We start from the raw sequence: 17,884 nt of genomic DNA, 5'->3' as shown, positions 1-17,884 counted from the left end.
GGCTTCCGGAGAAATCCCTGCGGAAGAATACTTCCTTTGTTTACGAAGTGGAAAAAATAAACAGCTCTTTTTAAACGCGACTTCTGGCGCACACACAGCCCGTAGAATTCCCGGCGCATGTACATAAAAAGTAAAGTACATTCAGACTGATCATTACAGCAAAGTCTGTATTTGTGAAACATTAGAAATAACCTAAAAATCTCCTTTCCCAGGAGGATGGACAAGTAACTGTGACAGATTCAGAAAAAGAAATACTTCAGAGAAGTGAAAAATGAATGAACTAGATATGTGAGTCAAAATGGAGCAATTTTATAAACCAACATTAAGCTAAAAAAATGTATGTTGCAAAAAAATACACAGAAAAAGACAATCTTTATATAAATTTCTTAAATCACGCAAAACAATATTGTATACTGTTTATTGATACAAGTACTAAAATTATTAAGAGATACAGAGCAATGATAATCTCAAATTCAAGACGAAGATCACCGCCAGCGGGAAGGAAGATGAGCGGGCAGGAGGAGGAAAGACTCGCCCCCCGCGGCTTCCCGGCTCTAACCCCCACTTCTAAAGCTGCGGCGGAAGCCCCGGTGTTCTTTGCGGGGCGCGCACCAGCCACTCAAACCCAGGGCTCCCTGGCCAACTCGGGGCGATGGCAGAGCGTGCGCCGGAGGAGCTGCCCCAGCCCGGCCGACCACGGTCCCCGCGCACGCACACCACGTATCCTGTAGCTCTAAGACCTCTGGCCACCGCTTCCCCTCCGCCTGTAATACGCTTCTCCCTGTTCTGTACACAGCGCGCCCCTCTCTCCTGTCACTCAGATGTCATTCGATGCCACCCCTAAGAAGAGCCTATCGCTCTAAAGCAGCCGCAGCCCTCTCGCTGCCCCTACCCGACTCTTCGCCTTCCTGTTCGCAGCTCTGGGATGGCTGCCGGGCGCTGTGGCCCTGTCTGCGTCCTCTGTCCCATGCCTGGGCTCGGCCGGGAAAGCACACCACCCGTCTCAGTCGCTGCGGTGCCAGCGCTGCTCAGACCAGCGCTGGGCACAGACAGCTCGCTCCTGGCGGGTCAGAGTGTGGATCCCATCCTATCCATGTTTCAACCCCCTTTTCCCCATCATTCTAACAGATGTACCTTTAACGTTAGTAAATACTTTTTCTAAACTTCATTTTTAAAGCTACACGGAACATGGCAGTCCAACATATGCATGGCACAGAGCATAAATGATCCGTTGTTAGACAGCTGACTTTTAAAGAAGTTTTACATCAAAAATAAAGTAGACGTTCTTCAGACTTTGTGACCCCTCGTTATTTCTTCAGGATAAATTCCTCGCATCCATTTTCAGGCTTCCAGTAAAGACGACCAAACCACCCTCCCACGCTGCAGATGGCCGTCTACCAGAGAGCAGGTGAGGGCCACCGCGGACACGGTCAGCGCCGCGCCCAGTCTCGGGTCTGCATGTGTGACCTGCACGGGGACGCTCACTGCTCACGCCCCTGCAGCCGCGTCCATGTGAACGGGGACAGTGACTCCTAGCCCGTCTCCGGTTCCCTGCGGCAGACCCCAGCTCCGAGGGCGCACCGGCGGGCGCCTGAGCCCTGGCCGGCTCCGCACGGGGCCGACCGCCCTCGAGCAGACCAAAGGACCACATGCTCTTCTAAAAGAGGGGACGAGGGCGTGCCTTTGTATGAGCTGAGAATCGATAAAAACAACCAGCAAACAGCATGAGACGATTAGCAAGGCAGCACGTGCCTAAAATGGAAGTATCAGGTGATAAGTATCATTTGCCTTTCAACAAGTTGTACGCACTGAGCTGTCCACCAGGAACTGTACGGGCTTCACTGTGCTACTTCAGCACGGTCACCGTCAGCCAAAGGTGTCAAGAGAATAACATATCAAGCAGACCCCCTGGATTCCAAGTGGCTCTGTGGCCACGGTGGGGACCTGGGTGGGGGACAGGCCTGCCACTCGGGCAGGTGCACAGGGCCCCACAGAGGCTGCCGGAACCCCACCAGCAGGGGGCGCGTCTGTGAGGGGCTTAAGCGACAGACACTGTCAAATCCTTTAACAAAAGTTCAATGATACAGAGCAACGATATCACATTTTAAGAATCTGATCAATTTGTCTATTAACCATTTCAAGTCTTAAAACTATACTCTAAATATTTAATTTCAAAAATCTTTTCTTTTACCAGAGGAGCCCAGTAGGTGTAGAGATAGCCTATTTTCAATGCTGGTACGAACTGTGAGCAGGAGACTACCAGAAAATAGAGGTTCAAGAAAAACTTGAATTGTTCATATAAAACCTAAAAAGGAAAAAAAGACAATTAGAAAGTTCAACTACATTAAAAGTGTCTCCTAAAAGCTTTTGATTTTCTTGTATGTAATTTTGCAGCTTCCACACTCACCGTCTAGTCTATGGATCTTTGTGCGCACATCTGAGCAAATAAGGCAGCAAAGCCCCCAGCCGGCAAGCACGCACACAAACGTGTCTTCTGATAACAGCTCAGAAAGTCTCATAAACCTCATATTTACGAAATGGTAAAAAAGAAAACATGATAGCCACGTTTTCTGAATGTAGATATTTGGGCAGCTTTACAACGACTGAGAAACAAGCAAAACATTCACATATCTCTTACTTCCCCTAAAACTGCCCTCATCACCTGTATTTAATTTCCTTAAAGTGTGAGAAATGATAAAATATAAAGACGTGTAAATTACACATGTGGATTTTCAGGAAGACAGCCACCCATACATATTCACTTTCGTTCCATTTCTTAAATCTCAATTTGAGAATTCTCAAATTGGGATTTAAGAATTCTCAAATTGAGATTTAAGAAACGGAATGAAAGTGAATCAACTTAATTCAACTGAATCTGAAAATCAAGATGGAACAAAAGTTATATTTATAGATGAGAATAATTCCTCACATAGCACTCTGTACAATCACAACGAAACGCCACAAACTTGCAACTTGCAAACCCACATCTCCTTGGATGCCATGTTTTATGCAACTTGGAAGACACAGTGACTTTAACAGAGCAGAGCAATGGGTTAAGAACTTGCTGTTGATGAAAAGAGCCTGGAACCACCATTTTTATATAATGAAGTTATATGCATCATCGTACAGTCGTGTGTGACTGAAAAATCAGTTACATTGATACACGGTTATGTTCATAATCGTGCACTTGCTCTCTAAAAATGTTTTGAATCATTTCATAAATAATCTCAGCAGGAGAGAAAGCTCTCTTTCTCCTCAGTGATTTCTTTAAAATCTCAGTTAGCATAAATTATATCTATTAGCAATTCAGAAATTGCCATTCATGCTAAAAATGGCATAGAATTCCTACTGTGCAATTACCAAATGTTTCTAAAATACTACATTTTAGATGAAAAGACTAATTTAAGAGACAATCTAAGGAGAAAATCATTCGCACGGTAACAGTTGCACTGACACATCAACAGGTATTTCCAGGCCTCGCCGGGCTGTGTGGATTTACTGATCACAGTCAAGCTGCGACGTTGGCTCTGAAGCACTGTAATCAATACTTCATTGTCTACTGAACGAACTTTGTGACCTTTAGGGACATGTACAATGCTTAGCCAATCTGTGAGTATTTAATAATTTAAACCAGAGAGAAAAGAGTAACCGGTCAATAAAGATAAGAATATTTATCTGCCTAAAAGACAATTTACATTTTATTGTCCTTACAAAAGATCAGTTTTTTTAATCGAAGCTGTCGGATTTGTGTTTTAATAAAGGATCACAGCACATATTAAGCACTTGCCAACTCCTGGATGGGTGGGATGGGCAGTGGGAGGTAATCAATGCCCTAAAGAAAGTCAGTGAAAACATGAAAGATAAAGTAGCCCTCATGTCACAGAATCAAGAGATTTTCTTGCAAAATAGCATAAGAGCTAATACCTAGAACATGTCGATAAGTTTGATATAAAAATATAGTCAGTATCAGATTCCTTTTGCCTCAGAAAGATAAGTCAGTTATCAAAATAGGGAATGATGCACAAAAAGCAAATCTTATTCAACTATTCTGAATACACATGAACTCAGTCTTGTAATTTAAACCAGAAATATCACTAGCAACAAAAAATAGTAAAATATTTAAAATTCAGATTTAAAATAACGATAATACCTAATTAAAGAGAACTCGTGGTATAACAATATAACAGGTGTGAAATTTATAATGTGAAGTAAAAAAGATAGCCAGAAATCCTAACAGGCATTTTGTTACTGACTCACATTAAAGTAAAATTAAAAATTTTACTTTAATTATGAAGTTCCTTGGCAAGCTTTAGGCATTTCTTTCATTTTGCACTCCACACAAATTTCCAGGCAAATAAAATTTATGACTTACTTTCTAATAATTTTACTTTACTTGATTATTTCTATAATATAAGTATGATTTTTATCTAGAACTGAAGGCAATAATCAAACTAAGTTTTCTTCAGTTGAACACTATGATATCTACATTAAAAATGTATATGGATTTAATAATTTGAAACACAAATGGTTCAAAAGCAAAAAAGACACTGATTTTGGATATGACACAATTAACAAGAGAAAAAATTTAAGAACTAAAAAGAACAATGAAAGCAAAGGAAGTAAGCAATCTCTGATATCAACTGTTTAAAAATAGTCTTACCCCAGGTATAAAGGTAAACACATTGTATTTTTGATTTTTGATGATATTTCTAGGATGTTTTTCTTCGCACTTCTCAGGATGCCCAAGCCATACGGTGCGAGCTCTCAGCTCTCTCTTCCTCTGACAGACATTTATCAGCCAATCGCAGCAACTGCATGAAACAAAAGGTACATATTGTATGCTTTCTAAGTTTTTAAATTAATTCTACATATTTATAGGCAATAATGACTGCTTCCACATTTACCAGGCACTGATAGCATATCTAACGTGAATCTGTAGGGGTTTCTTAAAAAGGGCAGTTATAGAAATTCGAATGTGACCTAAGATGCCAGGGACTCGTGTAACTGTGTCTTGACAGGCGGCTTCCAAGGTCACTCCTGAGGCTCCTGGTGGGAAGGGACCAGCCGAGCAGAGTTCAGTAAAATGTTGGCAATATTGATCTTGTCGATGCTCGCATTAAACAAAAATTAAATAAGGCTTTGAATAAAACACCGTCCACTTCGGTGACTGTTTCCCGCCCAGCGGTAGCTGTGCTGTGCGCCTGGACCCCTCACGAGAACTCTGGCCCCGGCCGCCCCCTGGCCGCTGCCACGCAGACCACGTGTGCAGCACGGACCCCTCCTGGGGGGTCACGACCTCCACCGCCTGGAGCTCGGGAGCGCGCCCCCCTGCCTCCTCCCAACGGCAGCTCTGCGGGCCACTCTTCCACCGGGCTACCGCACGGGCTCCTAGTGCAGCCCACGTCACCGTCACGTCACGCCATACGAGCTCTGAGCATGAGCAGACCCTTCCTGAAACTGAGATTCAGGTCCAGTCTCAGACACCCGCAGCTGCGCGATCTGCGTGCACACCGACCTGCACATCTTACAAGGGAGAAAACCAGGCCAGCAAGGCGAGCGGCTCATTCGAGAGGATTCGCCAGGGTCACAGCGAGCGGACACCGGAGCCGGCGTCTGTCCCACCGCACTCAACACAGGGCCGGCTTCCGCTCACTTCCACACCTGCTTGTTCCTGGCCTTGTACACAGCACAGGAGCCACTCGACAGATGACAAAAATAACGGACAGTGTGTGAGCAGGCAGCAAGGCTCGACCGAGAAACACGGATTTCAAGGTCATGTTCCCCAAGATGGCTCCCAGCAAGTGGCCTGGGGTCCCGGGCCCAGTGTGTGTGTCCTCATCTGGAAAAGCATCGACCTCTTAGCTCGCACGCTGCGAGCCCTTAGCACAGAGCCGGCCAGAGAGGACGCACACGAGGCGCTCTGCAGTCACTGTCCTGCCTCCTGGTGTCGCATTCAGACGTCTCCAACCGTACAGCGCTAACTGCAACAGGCTGTCCAACGGAGCAGCCGCTGGCGCTGGTGGTCGTTTCAATGTGAATTAAAAGTACGTGAAATAAAAGGTTCAGGCCCTCCGTCACATGAGCCACATTCCAACACCCAGTAACCCTTGGGCTAGTGGCGCCACACTGGGTGTGACAGATCTAGAGTATTCTCATCATCACAGGGACAGCTCCTGAGCAGGCTGGCAGGTGCACAGCACACTGCACACAGGTACAGCAGGTGAAGACACAGGCCGCATATGCGCACGCTTCCTTAAGCATTTCACACGCAGCAAAAATCTTCCAGTCGTGTGTGTTCAGATGTGAATTTTTGTTCTGAAACATATAATTAGGTAATCTGATGGTTTACTGTACAGAAGTCAGACAAACCCGAGATGAAACAGAAGACAGGCAAAGATAAGTGTTTGAAAAAGTATAAAACTTAAGAAATGTGGGTTTTACAGAGTGTTTGTTGGTGTCAACATATTCTTCCACAAGCAAAAGGCTCTGTAAATGTAAAGCCACTGTTTGCGTCACGTGAACACTAAACACCAGCTGGGACAAAACGTCAACATCATTACCAAGGTCAGCAGCACAGGAAACTGACCTCGCACTAACTGCCAATGCCTTGTACTCTGAACTCTAAGCTAAATGCCAAGAGCTAAAAACATACTCAACAGTTTATCATCTTTTTCTCTAAAATCCTGTATAGAAAACACAGATTCCTAGACTTCTAAGATATAACTAAATTATTCATAACACTTTGCTACTGATCACCATTCACAAGTGTTACTTCTAACATTTTCTTCTGTAAAGACAGAATCGCGCAGCGGTCGGGGAGCCACAAGCAAATCACGTGGTTCGCAGAATGAGGTGAGCACAGGCTTGCGGGTTTAAAGCCTGATGCCCCACCAGTGTTGCCCCCGGGTCACGAGGCGTGAGATACGATCGGGAGGCAGGCGGGTGACTTTAAGGATAAGAATAAAGGGCATAAACCCCCAAATAAGGTCCTTGCGACCACGAAGGTACATGTAAGCCTGGCTGAGCTGCAGAGCTAAGGGGGAAAATAGATCTAAGGGCAATTTGGAGGCAAAGTAACATGAGTAAAGTACGTTGGCAAATACTCCCAAGTGAGAGGGCGAACCGAAGAAGAGTCTTCAGAAAGAACCAGGGCTTTACCTACCACGTGCCCACACTGCTGAGTCGCTGTACAGAAGACGCCTTCCCACTTACATGTCGCCTTACATGAGCTGAACCTAAATCCAATAGTGCACAAGTTACATTTTTTCTCAAAATATTTTAGGATTAGCAGCTTTTCACAAATGCTTCCATGTTCCAAGTTAACATTCTAACGTCAAATAAAGGGTCTTCATATACCAAGACCCCGTTTACTAAAATCTTAACTAGCTATAATTAAATAAGTCCCGAAATAGAGAGTCTCCTTCAGAAACAAACTAGACGATCATTATATCCAACAGGTACCTCTAGTTCCCGAGGCAAAGCAAGACAGCACTCGGGTCTTCGTAAAGGACCAGCGCTTTCGCCCGGTCCTGCAGCCCAGACGCACTGCCCATCGACTGAACGTGCGGCGACCACTGAGACCAGGAAGAACCCGGCACCTGACAGTCCCCTCCCTCGTGCAAACGCCATCAGGGCTCCAGTTCCTAGGCACGAACTGATTTTTGATAAGAGTGGAATGTAAATCTCGTGAGAAAGACGCCCCCTCCCACCCCACTGCAGAACTACACAGAACGACACGCTTCACAGGCACGCACATGCAGAACATTCGAAGCTTTAGATGACAGACTACAGAAGTTTTACATATGTCGGAGCTGGAATTTTTGCCAAATAAGAAAAATGAGAAAGCGGTTCTTAAACCATGATGAAATTAAAGCCTACCCTGAAGAAGAATTTTCAAATAGGCCTTACTACTCACAGAATCTACGAATAGAGGTACAATGGAATATTAACAACTCATTAATATTAGTTGCAACCTGCCCGAAATACTTACCATTCATTAATCATGCTATCTACCTTCACTGAAATATTCATCGACATTTTCCTCCTACAATTAAACTAAACAATTCTATGTATCTTAGCTCTGATGTATTGTCTAATGTTAATAAAACCAAATTTTATATGCCTGGTATTTATGATATTAAAAAGAAGCAAATATTCAAAACAAAATCTGTAAGAAATAAAGACAGTAAGACCGGTCCAAATTGCTACACGTACACTCTGCTCCGTAAGGTGTAGTTTTTAATTTCATAACCATTTTCTGGCACAGCAGACACCAGAGAACAAGAGTGACAACGTCTTGGGCCCGCTGGCATCCGTACGGCAGGACGACGTGCCTCGCTGCCATCTAGACCGAGTGAGGCCTGCCGAGACGGCGCGGTCAGCTGTTCCACACCACTGCCATTTACTAAAACTTTATACACTCATCTAGTGTATTTTACTGAGCTGTTTTAATGTCCCTCAAACATGACTGTTTTTGCTGTTAACGTCCACATTTTCAAATACATTCTTAATATCTTCCTTAGGAAAAGAATGCATTACAAATGAAATCCAAAATCTGGCTATGTTCCATTTGGTAAAAACAAAATCCTGAATAAGACCAAAGGTACAATCCTCAAAAGAAAAAAGCAATTCATTGGACTTCATCAAGATTAAAGACTTTCGGCCTGTGAAAAACCCTTCCAGAGGATGAAGAGACAAGCCACAGAGTGAAAGAAAATCCCTGCACACCGCCTACCTGACAGAGGACCCGGACGTAAAATACGTAAAGCGCTTCCAAAACTCAACAGGGAAAAGCCACCAATCCAATTACAAACTGGAACAGACAGAAGAGACATTTCCTGAAGAAGATACGCGAATGGCAAATGAGATGTGTAACCTCACCAGTCACTTGGAAATGCAAATTAAGACCATGACAAGCCACCACTACACGCATGTTGATAATAACAGCTACAGTTAAAAACAGAGATAACAACAAAGGCTGGCCAGAATGAGAGACACTGGAGCTGTCACATGCTGCCAGTGGGAACGTAAAATGGCAGTTTAAAAAGAACATACACTTGGATATTCTCATCTGTGTTTTAAAAAAAATGTAAGAGCTCGGGATTCCTTAAAAAACATATACTTAGCACATAGCCCCTGGACACGCGGCAAGACCTGTGCACGGCTGGCCCGCAGCGTCACACCTACCTTCCCCACACTGGAAATGACCAGAAAGCCCTGTGGCCGGTGGCCAGTTAAGCAGTACTGCCCGCACCGGGCGCTGGTTGGCAACGACACATACAACGGCCTAAATGGATGTCGAGGGCACCATGGATTGAAAGAGGCCGGTATCAAAAATCACGCATTGAATGGTTCACTTATGTAACCTTCTCTAAGTTCAAACTATAGAGCTGGCCACTGCCTGGCGGCTGTTGGAGTTAGGGCTTCAGGGCGAGAGGGCGAATGTGACTACAAAAAACAGCACGAAGGGGACCTCTGTGGTGACGGACAGCTCCGTATTTAGATCGTGGTGGTGGTCACACACCTACATGTGATAAAATGACAGTGAACTACACACACCCACGCCAACGTCAGCTTCCTGGTTTGATATTCACTGAGGGTGTAACCATTGGTGGGGGAGGCTGGGTGAAGGGTACCTAGGTGACTCTGTACTGTCTGCAATATCTTGTGAATCTATAATTATTTCAAAATAAAAGTTTTTAAAAACGAAAGGATGAAAATGATATATCATGCAAACACTAATCAAAGGAAGCTGGTATCATTTTAGTAAATTTAATCATCATAAGCCTGCATAGAAAAAATAGTACTAGCGATAAAGAGACATTGAATGACAATAAAAGGTCAACCCAATAGCAAGCTAATAATCCTAAACTTCCATCTAAGAACACAGCCTAAAAATATACAAAGCAAAAACTGACACACTTTAAAGTAGACACAACCATAATGACGTTTAGAGATAATGCCAGTCTCTCTTAACTGATTATAGAGATGCAAACTTTGAATATGAATAAAGAAGATTAAAACTGGACAATTAAATATGACTCATCGACATACAGAGCAATGCTCTCAACAACCAAATGTACAAATACACACAGAAAACTTACTAATGTTGTTCATGTGATGAACCATAAAGCAAGGGTCAACATGTTACAAAGACTAAAATTTTAAAAGTAAGTATGGTCTCTGGCCACAGTGGAATTAAGATAAAAGTCAACTCCAACATATGACTAGGAAAGTCCCCAACCATTTGGAAATTAAGCAGCACAGTTCTAATTGGAAATGGATACAGCAGAAATGGTGATGGTAATTAGGAAATGTTTGGAACTGACCGCTAACGAAAACACCACGCATGGGAACTCGAATGCATCTATTTTTAAAAGGGGAAAGAGGGCAACGCTGGTGACCTGAGAATGCACCTGAGGAAGCCGGGAAGAGAACAGCAAGCTGAACTCCGAGGACGTCTGAGAGAAGACGAGGGGAGCCCAGAGATCGGGGCGACAGGGCGTGCACGGCGAGCAGGGCGCGGTAAGCAGGGCGCGGACGGCACTCCACGGAGAGCGCTGGCCCCGACTCGCATGGCAAGGACACGTCGGGCAAAGCCAGCTGAAGCCGTCTGCAAATACCTGTTCTGTAGTCCTCAAAAATGTCACTGGAATGAGAGGCAAAGAAGTGCTAAGAACGAGTCCAGGTTCAGGAGACGCGACGGGCATGCCGCCTGAATGGAATGCCACATCTGGCTCTGAACCGCAGCTGGCACTGGAGACGAGGGACACTACTGGGACATGGGCCTGAGGCAGACGTAAGAGACTCTGTCGGTGTAAATTTCCTGAATTTGCTAACTGTGTGAGTTACGTAGGAAAACACCCTTTTCCTAAGATGCACGCTGAAGTATTAAGATGTAGACAGGAACAAAGTGAACGACCTGGTCTGAAATGACTCCAAATGTTACCAAGATGTAAAGAGAATGACAAATGTGGCGAAGCATGAAAAATTAGTGAACCCGAGTCACGGGCCACGTGACTTCTATGCACTACTCTTGCGCTTTTCTGTAAGTCTGAACTTACCTCAAGATCAAAAGTGAATTTATTTCAAGTCTGAACTCATTTCAAGATAAAAGTTTTAAATTTCAAAAGTGAAGACAACACCAAAAGCTTGGCTCTTTGAAAAAAATAAAACTGACAATCTCCTACCAAAATTAATGAAAAAAAGGGAGAGAGACAAATTACCAACATCCGGAATACAAAAATGTGACATCTATACAGAACCTCACACATTAGCTAGGTCTGTGGTCCCCAACCTCGTTGGCAGCAGGGACTGGCGCTCCTGTGAGAATCTAGTGCCTGCTGATCTGAGGCGGAGCTGAGGCGCTGATGCTGGCGCTGGGGAGCGGCTGCAGACACGGGCAAAGCTTTGCTCGCTCGCCCGCCTCTCACCTTCTGCTGCGTGACCTGGTTCCTGACAGACCACGGACCGGTACCGGTCCGCAGCCCAGGGGTTGGGGACCCTTGCACTAGATTATAAGATAAATATAAATTTGAAATAGATAAACCCTTAAAAAGCATGAATCATCACAACTGACACAAGAATAATAAAACAAACAAACAAAAACCTGCACGGTCCAACATCTGGTAAAGGAATTAGCCTGAGAATTAAATATGCCCACAAGGAGCACTCCAAAAACACTGGCTAGTTCACCTAGAAAATGTTTTTAAAAAGCCCCAGACTCTTATTATGACATTAGTATCATGAGTCAGCAGTTTCTAAAATGTTCTTTAGCCATGAAATTCCTTCTTCTTACAGAAAGCTTACGATGGATAAGAATGACGAGGACGCAGACCGCGCTGACCCTGCTCAGCCTCACCGCCTGGCCCCATGTCGCCAACACCCGCAGGATTCCGCGGAGTCTTCTGAATCATACCTCAGGAGCTGACCCGGAAATCAAATTAGTTACAAAAACATCTGTTTGCAAACTTCTAACGGGATAACAAGAAGGATGACGAACAAGGTATTTTTCTACAGTTATTTACATTCCTCTTCTGGACAAAGGGATGTGAGTGCACGATCGTAACCAAGGCACTGACTACGGACCTTGGTCAGCAGAAAGCCTGTAGAAGCTGTAACTTGTTTGACAGACTCTGCTCAAGTCGCGACAGCATTAGTCAGCTGCAATCTCGCCCTGCCTGTCCCCAGGGCTGGCAGCACAGCCAGTGAGCGGCAGAGTGTCCCAGACATGCAACGTGCGTCCACATATCAACTGTGAAGGCAAAGCGAGCAGAGCTGATAGGGTCCCGCGCCGCGACCGCTGCCCTCGAGCACCGCGAGCTCGCTTACGGGCGTTCGTCTGCTCTCCTCCCTGGTTGCTAACCGGGGAAGCTCGCCCCACGCCAAAGCCTGGGAGCTCAATAACATGCACAGACACGGTGGGATTAGGCTGCACTCTGCAGGCCCGCGTCTACCTTTCGGGATGGGAGGGCTGTTACAGGCGGCGGAGAAAGGAACAGTTATAAAGATCGACACGGGGACCAGAGAACAGGTGCACTGCATGCCTCCCTGACGAAATCACAAATTTCCTCCGTCTTTTAAACACTGAAACACGTCACAAAAAAGTGAATGTGGCTCTCCGTCCCTTTCGAATTGGCACTGCCTGGCTTGGGCTGCCGTCTCCGTGAGGTCCCCGAGGGGCGTCTTCCTTGACCTGGTACAGAAAGCTGTCGGGAGCGGAGCTGTCAGTCCCTTCCCTGTGCCCTCGGTACACAGGAACCAGGCGCACCGGGTCACCAACCTGGCGCAGAGGGACTGCCACCCTCCGCAGAGCGCGCGCTCCGGCCGTCGTCCCCTCCGCGCGGCCCTCGCCCGCGGCAGTGTGTGGTAGTCACCTTCGTCATTCTCACAGCCTTCCTCAGACATCATCAGTGGCATTTCATCCAAACGGGCGTACTCATCTTCCAGCAGGGACCTGGGCAAAGGAGCAGAGGATAGCGTGTGAAGACGCAGCAAAGGCCTTTTTTCGGTGAGGGAAGTAAACTTTGACCACAGATTCTGACCAACCCGTGGAAATTAAAAATGTAAACGAGACTTATCTACAAAGGTGACCACTACCATGCTGTGCCGTTTAAACGTGCACTCAAAAAGCATGGGAAAACTTCAATAGCAACGGTCACATGTGGTTAAACACATGACTAAGTACCATATTGTCACCAAAACAATGAGGTAGTAAGACAAGACCTTTTGGTGATGATAAGTACGTTAGAAGCAGCAGGGGCTTATTCCACACCTCTTTTTTAACACCTTACTCCACCAAACAAAATGCTACTCAGCGTAGCCTCTCCATGTGATCTCTACAAACAACTCCAATACTGTCCGCACCATCACACGACTGCCCTACAGCAAGCGACAAACCATTTTAGATGACTTAGGCAAAAAATTATATGATCTGTGAACAGACATAAAGCAGAATTAATGTCTCCTCTTAATTCCTTTTTTTATTCTCTGTACAACACCACTTCTTTTTAAAAACAGTCAACTAGAAACTGAATATTTATACAAAATGCAATTAAAATTCAAAATACCACTTAAATATAATACAGTATGCAAAATGAGATTTTTAGTCTTTTTCATTAAATTCTTTCAGGGACTGTTACATTTTAGCAAAAGTCACAATCTTATCAACTTTGAAGCTGGAAAAGCAGTACAATGAGTCTGAAAGATAATGAACATAAGCAACCTCATGTTTAGTAACCTCGACTTGAGAAATGCAGCCTTTGAACTGGCAAGCAATTTATTCCATTTCCAAAGCAATTTTCCTATTGTACTCAAGATTTTACCTCAGTATTTAAAAACAATAAGATGATGAATAATGGATTTTTTCAGAGACAGGCTAAGCAGAAAATCTTAAGTGTCTTTGTTGCCTGGTGTCATACACACTTAATTGGTTTGTCACTCAAGAAAAATCAACGTTTCCAGCAATTAAGTATAATTCTGGAAACATATTTTTAAAACGAGTAAAAACAATGTGAACAAAGACGACAGAACGGATGATACCAAACCCAAGAGTACTGCCATATGAGAAATGAAGACAGCTATCTTAACGGCTGCCAAAGGTTTAAAGAAAATTAGGAATTTTCAACAAAACGCTCAAGTTCTAGAAGGTGCATAATTTACATGTATCCAAGTAGAAGTAGATCAATATAATAACTGGCTTAAACTCACAGTTTTATCTTAAGCATCTAACAGCCTTATTGATTCCATTTTGATGGGGAACATTTCTGAGACGTTAACTGATATTAAAGAGAGTAAAACATTTAAAATATGTCTAATGCTTACACCTTCTTCAGGAAAGATGAACACTTCCCCCTTGGCCTGCACGTTAATAAAGCACGAAAGTGCTATAACAAAATGCGTGCGTTTCCTTCATCACATACGGCTTCCGAGGCGAACGGCCACTGACGAGTCCTTAACAACAGCAAAAGCACACGAAGGGCCACAGACCCTGGGACTCGCGTCCGCGCGGCAGCAGCGGCGGAAGGGGCCGGTGAAGAACACGCGGGGACCCGAGGCTGAGGCGAGGGCAGCGCCTGGGCCAAGGGCCCCCGAGCGGGAACTGTGCACGCGGTAACCTCAGAGCCACTCACTCCTTTTCTAAGATGTCCTGTAAGAAACCTAGAAACCAATTTCTTGACATAATAAATTTCAGAAACGCTATACGTAAGTTGAGACAAACCTTTAAACTCGAGTTAGTGGTGAAATACCTAATGCTATGTCAAGGCCAATCCAGAAATTCAAAGGTAAGTAGGCCAGGTAGCATGGGACAGTTGCCTAACACTGTCGTATTCCCGATCAGCAACTCCATCCCGCGCTCAGACAGTCAGCTGCGGAAAACTGGGCCAGACAGCTCTATTCCCGCAGGCCCGCGCAACGCCGGCAACCTGAAGGGACTACAGGTCCCCTTGAAAGGTAACTCTACAGACCTTAAGAACAGCCCTGAGTCCAAGAAGTCCTGGGCCCGGGCGCTTTGATAAACGCTGCCTTAAGAATTGGTGTGTAGTCTAGAAAGGCTTTTCAACTATAAGCCATCACAGCAAAGAAAAAGTTTCATCTTTACAACTAATAAAATATTTTTAGATAGTTATCACAGTTAGAAAAATTTTTCAGATTTAAAGAAAATTGCATATAGACACTGAATAAGAAAACTAGCATTAAAAAAATTTGTCTTGCCTCTAGCAAGAAATACGTTAGAGATAATCAGACAACAGCCATCTGTTCCCAGCATGAGTCTCTTTAAACACTAAAGTTTAACTATTATAAGACTGCAAATACCTCTAGGCAGGGCCAAAAGCCACACTGCGAGGAAGCAAGAAAAAAGTACTAACAGACATTGATAAACGAAATACCGTCCAGTGTCACTCTCCTTCTATTAAACTTGGAAGATAATTTGAATGACACAGGCACCATTTAAAAGACAAATAAAAAACATCAAATTAAGAAATACTTAACTTTTACTCACATATTCATCATGCAAGAAGAGAAACTGATGCCTTGCGTGACTGTACAGAAAATGACCTTAACAAGTAATTGCATTCCTAGGGAACTATTAAAAACTATTTGTGATACACAGCATTTCATTTACCTAATAACATATTTTAAAAAAACAAAACAAAACAGGAAAATCGTCATCCTTTATAACATAGAAAACAGTGTAATATTTATTTTTTTTGACATTAAACCATATTCAAAACACATCTAATTCTTCCCCTGGAAATCTTCATAAAATAAAAACCCAATGATAAAAATTTTTAGGTCAGTTGGAACAATTTACCAACATTATATTTTAAATACATTGTGTCCTAAACTGGTACGATCATAACGAAACAAAATCATTTCACTTCAAGAAAAACCTGAGAGCCTTGAAAATATACTGCAAATCCTTGTATGTAATGAGCACAAATGATGTTCACGTGGTCCAGGAAAGAGGCTCTCAAAATTCACACAGCGAAGCCCATATCCACGCTGCTTTTCTAACAACCGGTGAGCTTTCAACGGCCAATACAGAGAAAAAGGCCTCACGATATAAACTTGTTTTTGAAAATATAAGACTATCCTCACTTCTAGTTTTTACTTTTTAGTTGTATTCTAATATTTAGCATAATAGAAATGTTTTTCCTCAAATAGGAAAACTAGAAAAAATAATTTTTTATAAAGCTTATTCACAGTTTCAAAGTATGAAATTTGTGATTTACTATACAGTAACTCAAAAGTACACTTAAAAATGGTTGGTTTTGTTATGTGCATTTTACCACAATAAAAGAAAATTAGAGAGGGGCGGGGGCAGGGAGAGGAGGGCGGGCGGTGGGCGCAGGGCCCCCTTCCCAGAGATGCCGTGTGGTCTCTGTGCAGACACTAAAACCACGACCTTTACACTCCGAATGGGAGCCTCGCACGGTACGTGAACTGCATCGGAAAAGCTGTGAATGGGTGGACGAAGGAATGAACGAGACTTTAAAACAAAAAGAGGGAAGAGAAAAGAACAAAGGCAAATCGCTCCTTCCTTCCAGCTTCAGACCAAGACCCAGCAGACGCCCCGTCCCCCACTAAACACAACGACCACCCTGGAAGTGACCTGTGGAAAGGTGGAGAGAAGGGGGGTGGCCAGGGGGGACCTCTGGCTCCAGGAGTGACCCCACAGGGAGGCTCCGTGTCCTCCTTCTGCCTACGTACCCCGCACTGCGTGCTAGAGTCAGTGCGCAGAGAAGCCACGGGCACAACCCAAGAACAGCCTGGTCCCTCCTGCCGAGGCCCAGGAAGGGCAGCCCAACAGGAAGGAGACTTTCAGGTGGCAACTACCTGTCCCCCAACATGACACGACTGAGCACGGCCCCACACAGGGCAGCAGACATGGGGGCAGCCTAGATGCCAACGCGCCCAGCTGTAGGGTGACGCCCCCACCGCCCTGACGCTGTCAGGGAAGGCCCAGGTGGGGCATGGGGCAGGGACTTCACCCCTGTAACACTGTGGGGCTCACAGGGGTCTCAGACCTCCTCCCAATCCACAGAGGAGGCAGGCCTGGCCACCCGACCATCAGAAGAGGCCACAAGAGAAACAGGAAGCCTGACCACCACCCAGAGGTAACAGCCCCGCTACACCATGTCCAAAGTCACAGCGTCCACTAAGCAGACACTCCTCCCCTTCCTAGACACGATGGTGTCAGCAGAGCCCAGTGGGGATCCTCTGACCCCACCTCCACCCAGCGGTAACGGAGCACCTCTCAGGTGTCAGAGGAGCTGTGTAGGAAACCTGGCCTGTCACCCATCTGGCAGTCACAAGGTGGCGTCACCCACATCCCCCCCAAAGTGGTGTCAGAGGAGGCCCAATAAAACAGAAGACTGAAATAAGGTCCAGCGCCTCATGGCATAACACCCAAACTGTCCAGGACACAATCAAAAATCACTCATTATATCAAAAACCAGGAAAATCTCAACTCGATCGAGAAAAAAGAATAAACAAGTGACAACATCAAAACGATGCATATGTTAAAATTATCCGACAAGGATTTTAAAACATCCGCCATGGAAACATTTCGATGGGCAATTATGAACATGCTTGAAGCAAATGAAAAGAAATAGAAAGTCTCAACAAAGAAACAGCTAATATGAAGAAGAATCAACCAGAAATTCTGAAACTAAAAAAATATAGTAACATTAAAAAATTTAATAGGTAGGCTCACCAGCAGAATGGAGGAGACAGAGGAAAATTTAATGAACTTGAAGATGGAACAACAGAAATTGCCCAATCTGAACAGAAAATGGACTTAAAACAAATGAGCCAAAACTCAGGATCAAATGAGACTAAAGATCTCACAAGGTGTCACGAGAGTATAAGAGATGAAAGA

The 17,884-nt window shown here is 44.6% G+C and overlaps 1 protein-coding gene across 1 annotated transcript in view; it reads right to left on the bottom strand.

Moving 5' to 3' along the window:
- Positions 1 to 17,884, bottom strand: part of ATP9B (ATPase phospholipid transporting 9B (putative)) — a 181,745-nt gene that overhangs the window by 136,790 nt on the left and 27,071 nt on the right. The window contains exons 7-9 of the mRNA XM_025048153.1: positions 12,782 to 12,955; positions 4,661 to 4,811; positions 2,192 to 2,305 (exon numbers count right to left, since the gene is read on the bottom strand). Of these exons, the coding sequence (XP_024903921.1) occupies positions 2,192 to 2,305; positions 4,661 to 4,811; positions 12,782 to 12,955 (439 nt within the window). The remainder of the gene's footprint in view (positions 1 to 2,191; positions 2,306 to 4,660; positions 4,812 to 12,781; positions 12,956 to 17,884) is intronic.

The sequence above is a fragment of the Pteropus alecto genome, unplaced genomic scaffold, assembly GCF_000325575.1.
Source record: "Pteropus alecto unplaced genomic scaffold, ASM32557v1 scaffold14, whole genome shotgun sequence".
Lineage (NCBI taxonomy): Eukaryota > Metazoa > Chordata > Mammalia > Chiroptera > Pteropodidae > Pteropus > Pteropus alecto.
This window is presented reverse-complemented; position numbering and strand designations above follow the sequence as displayed.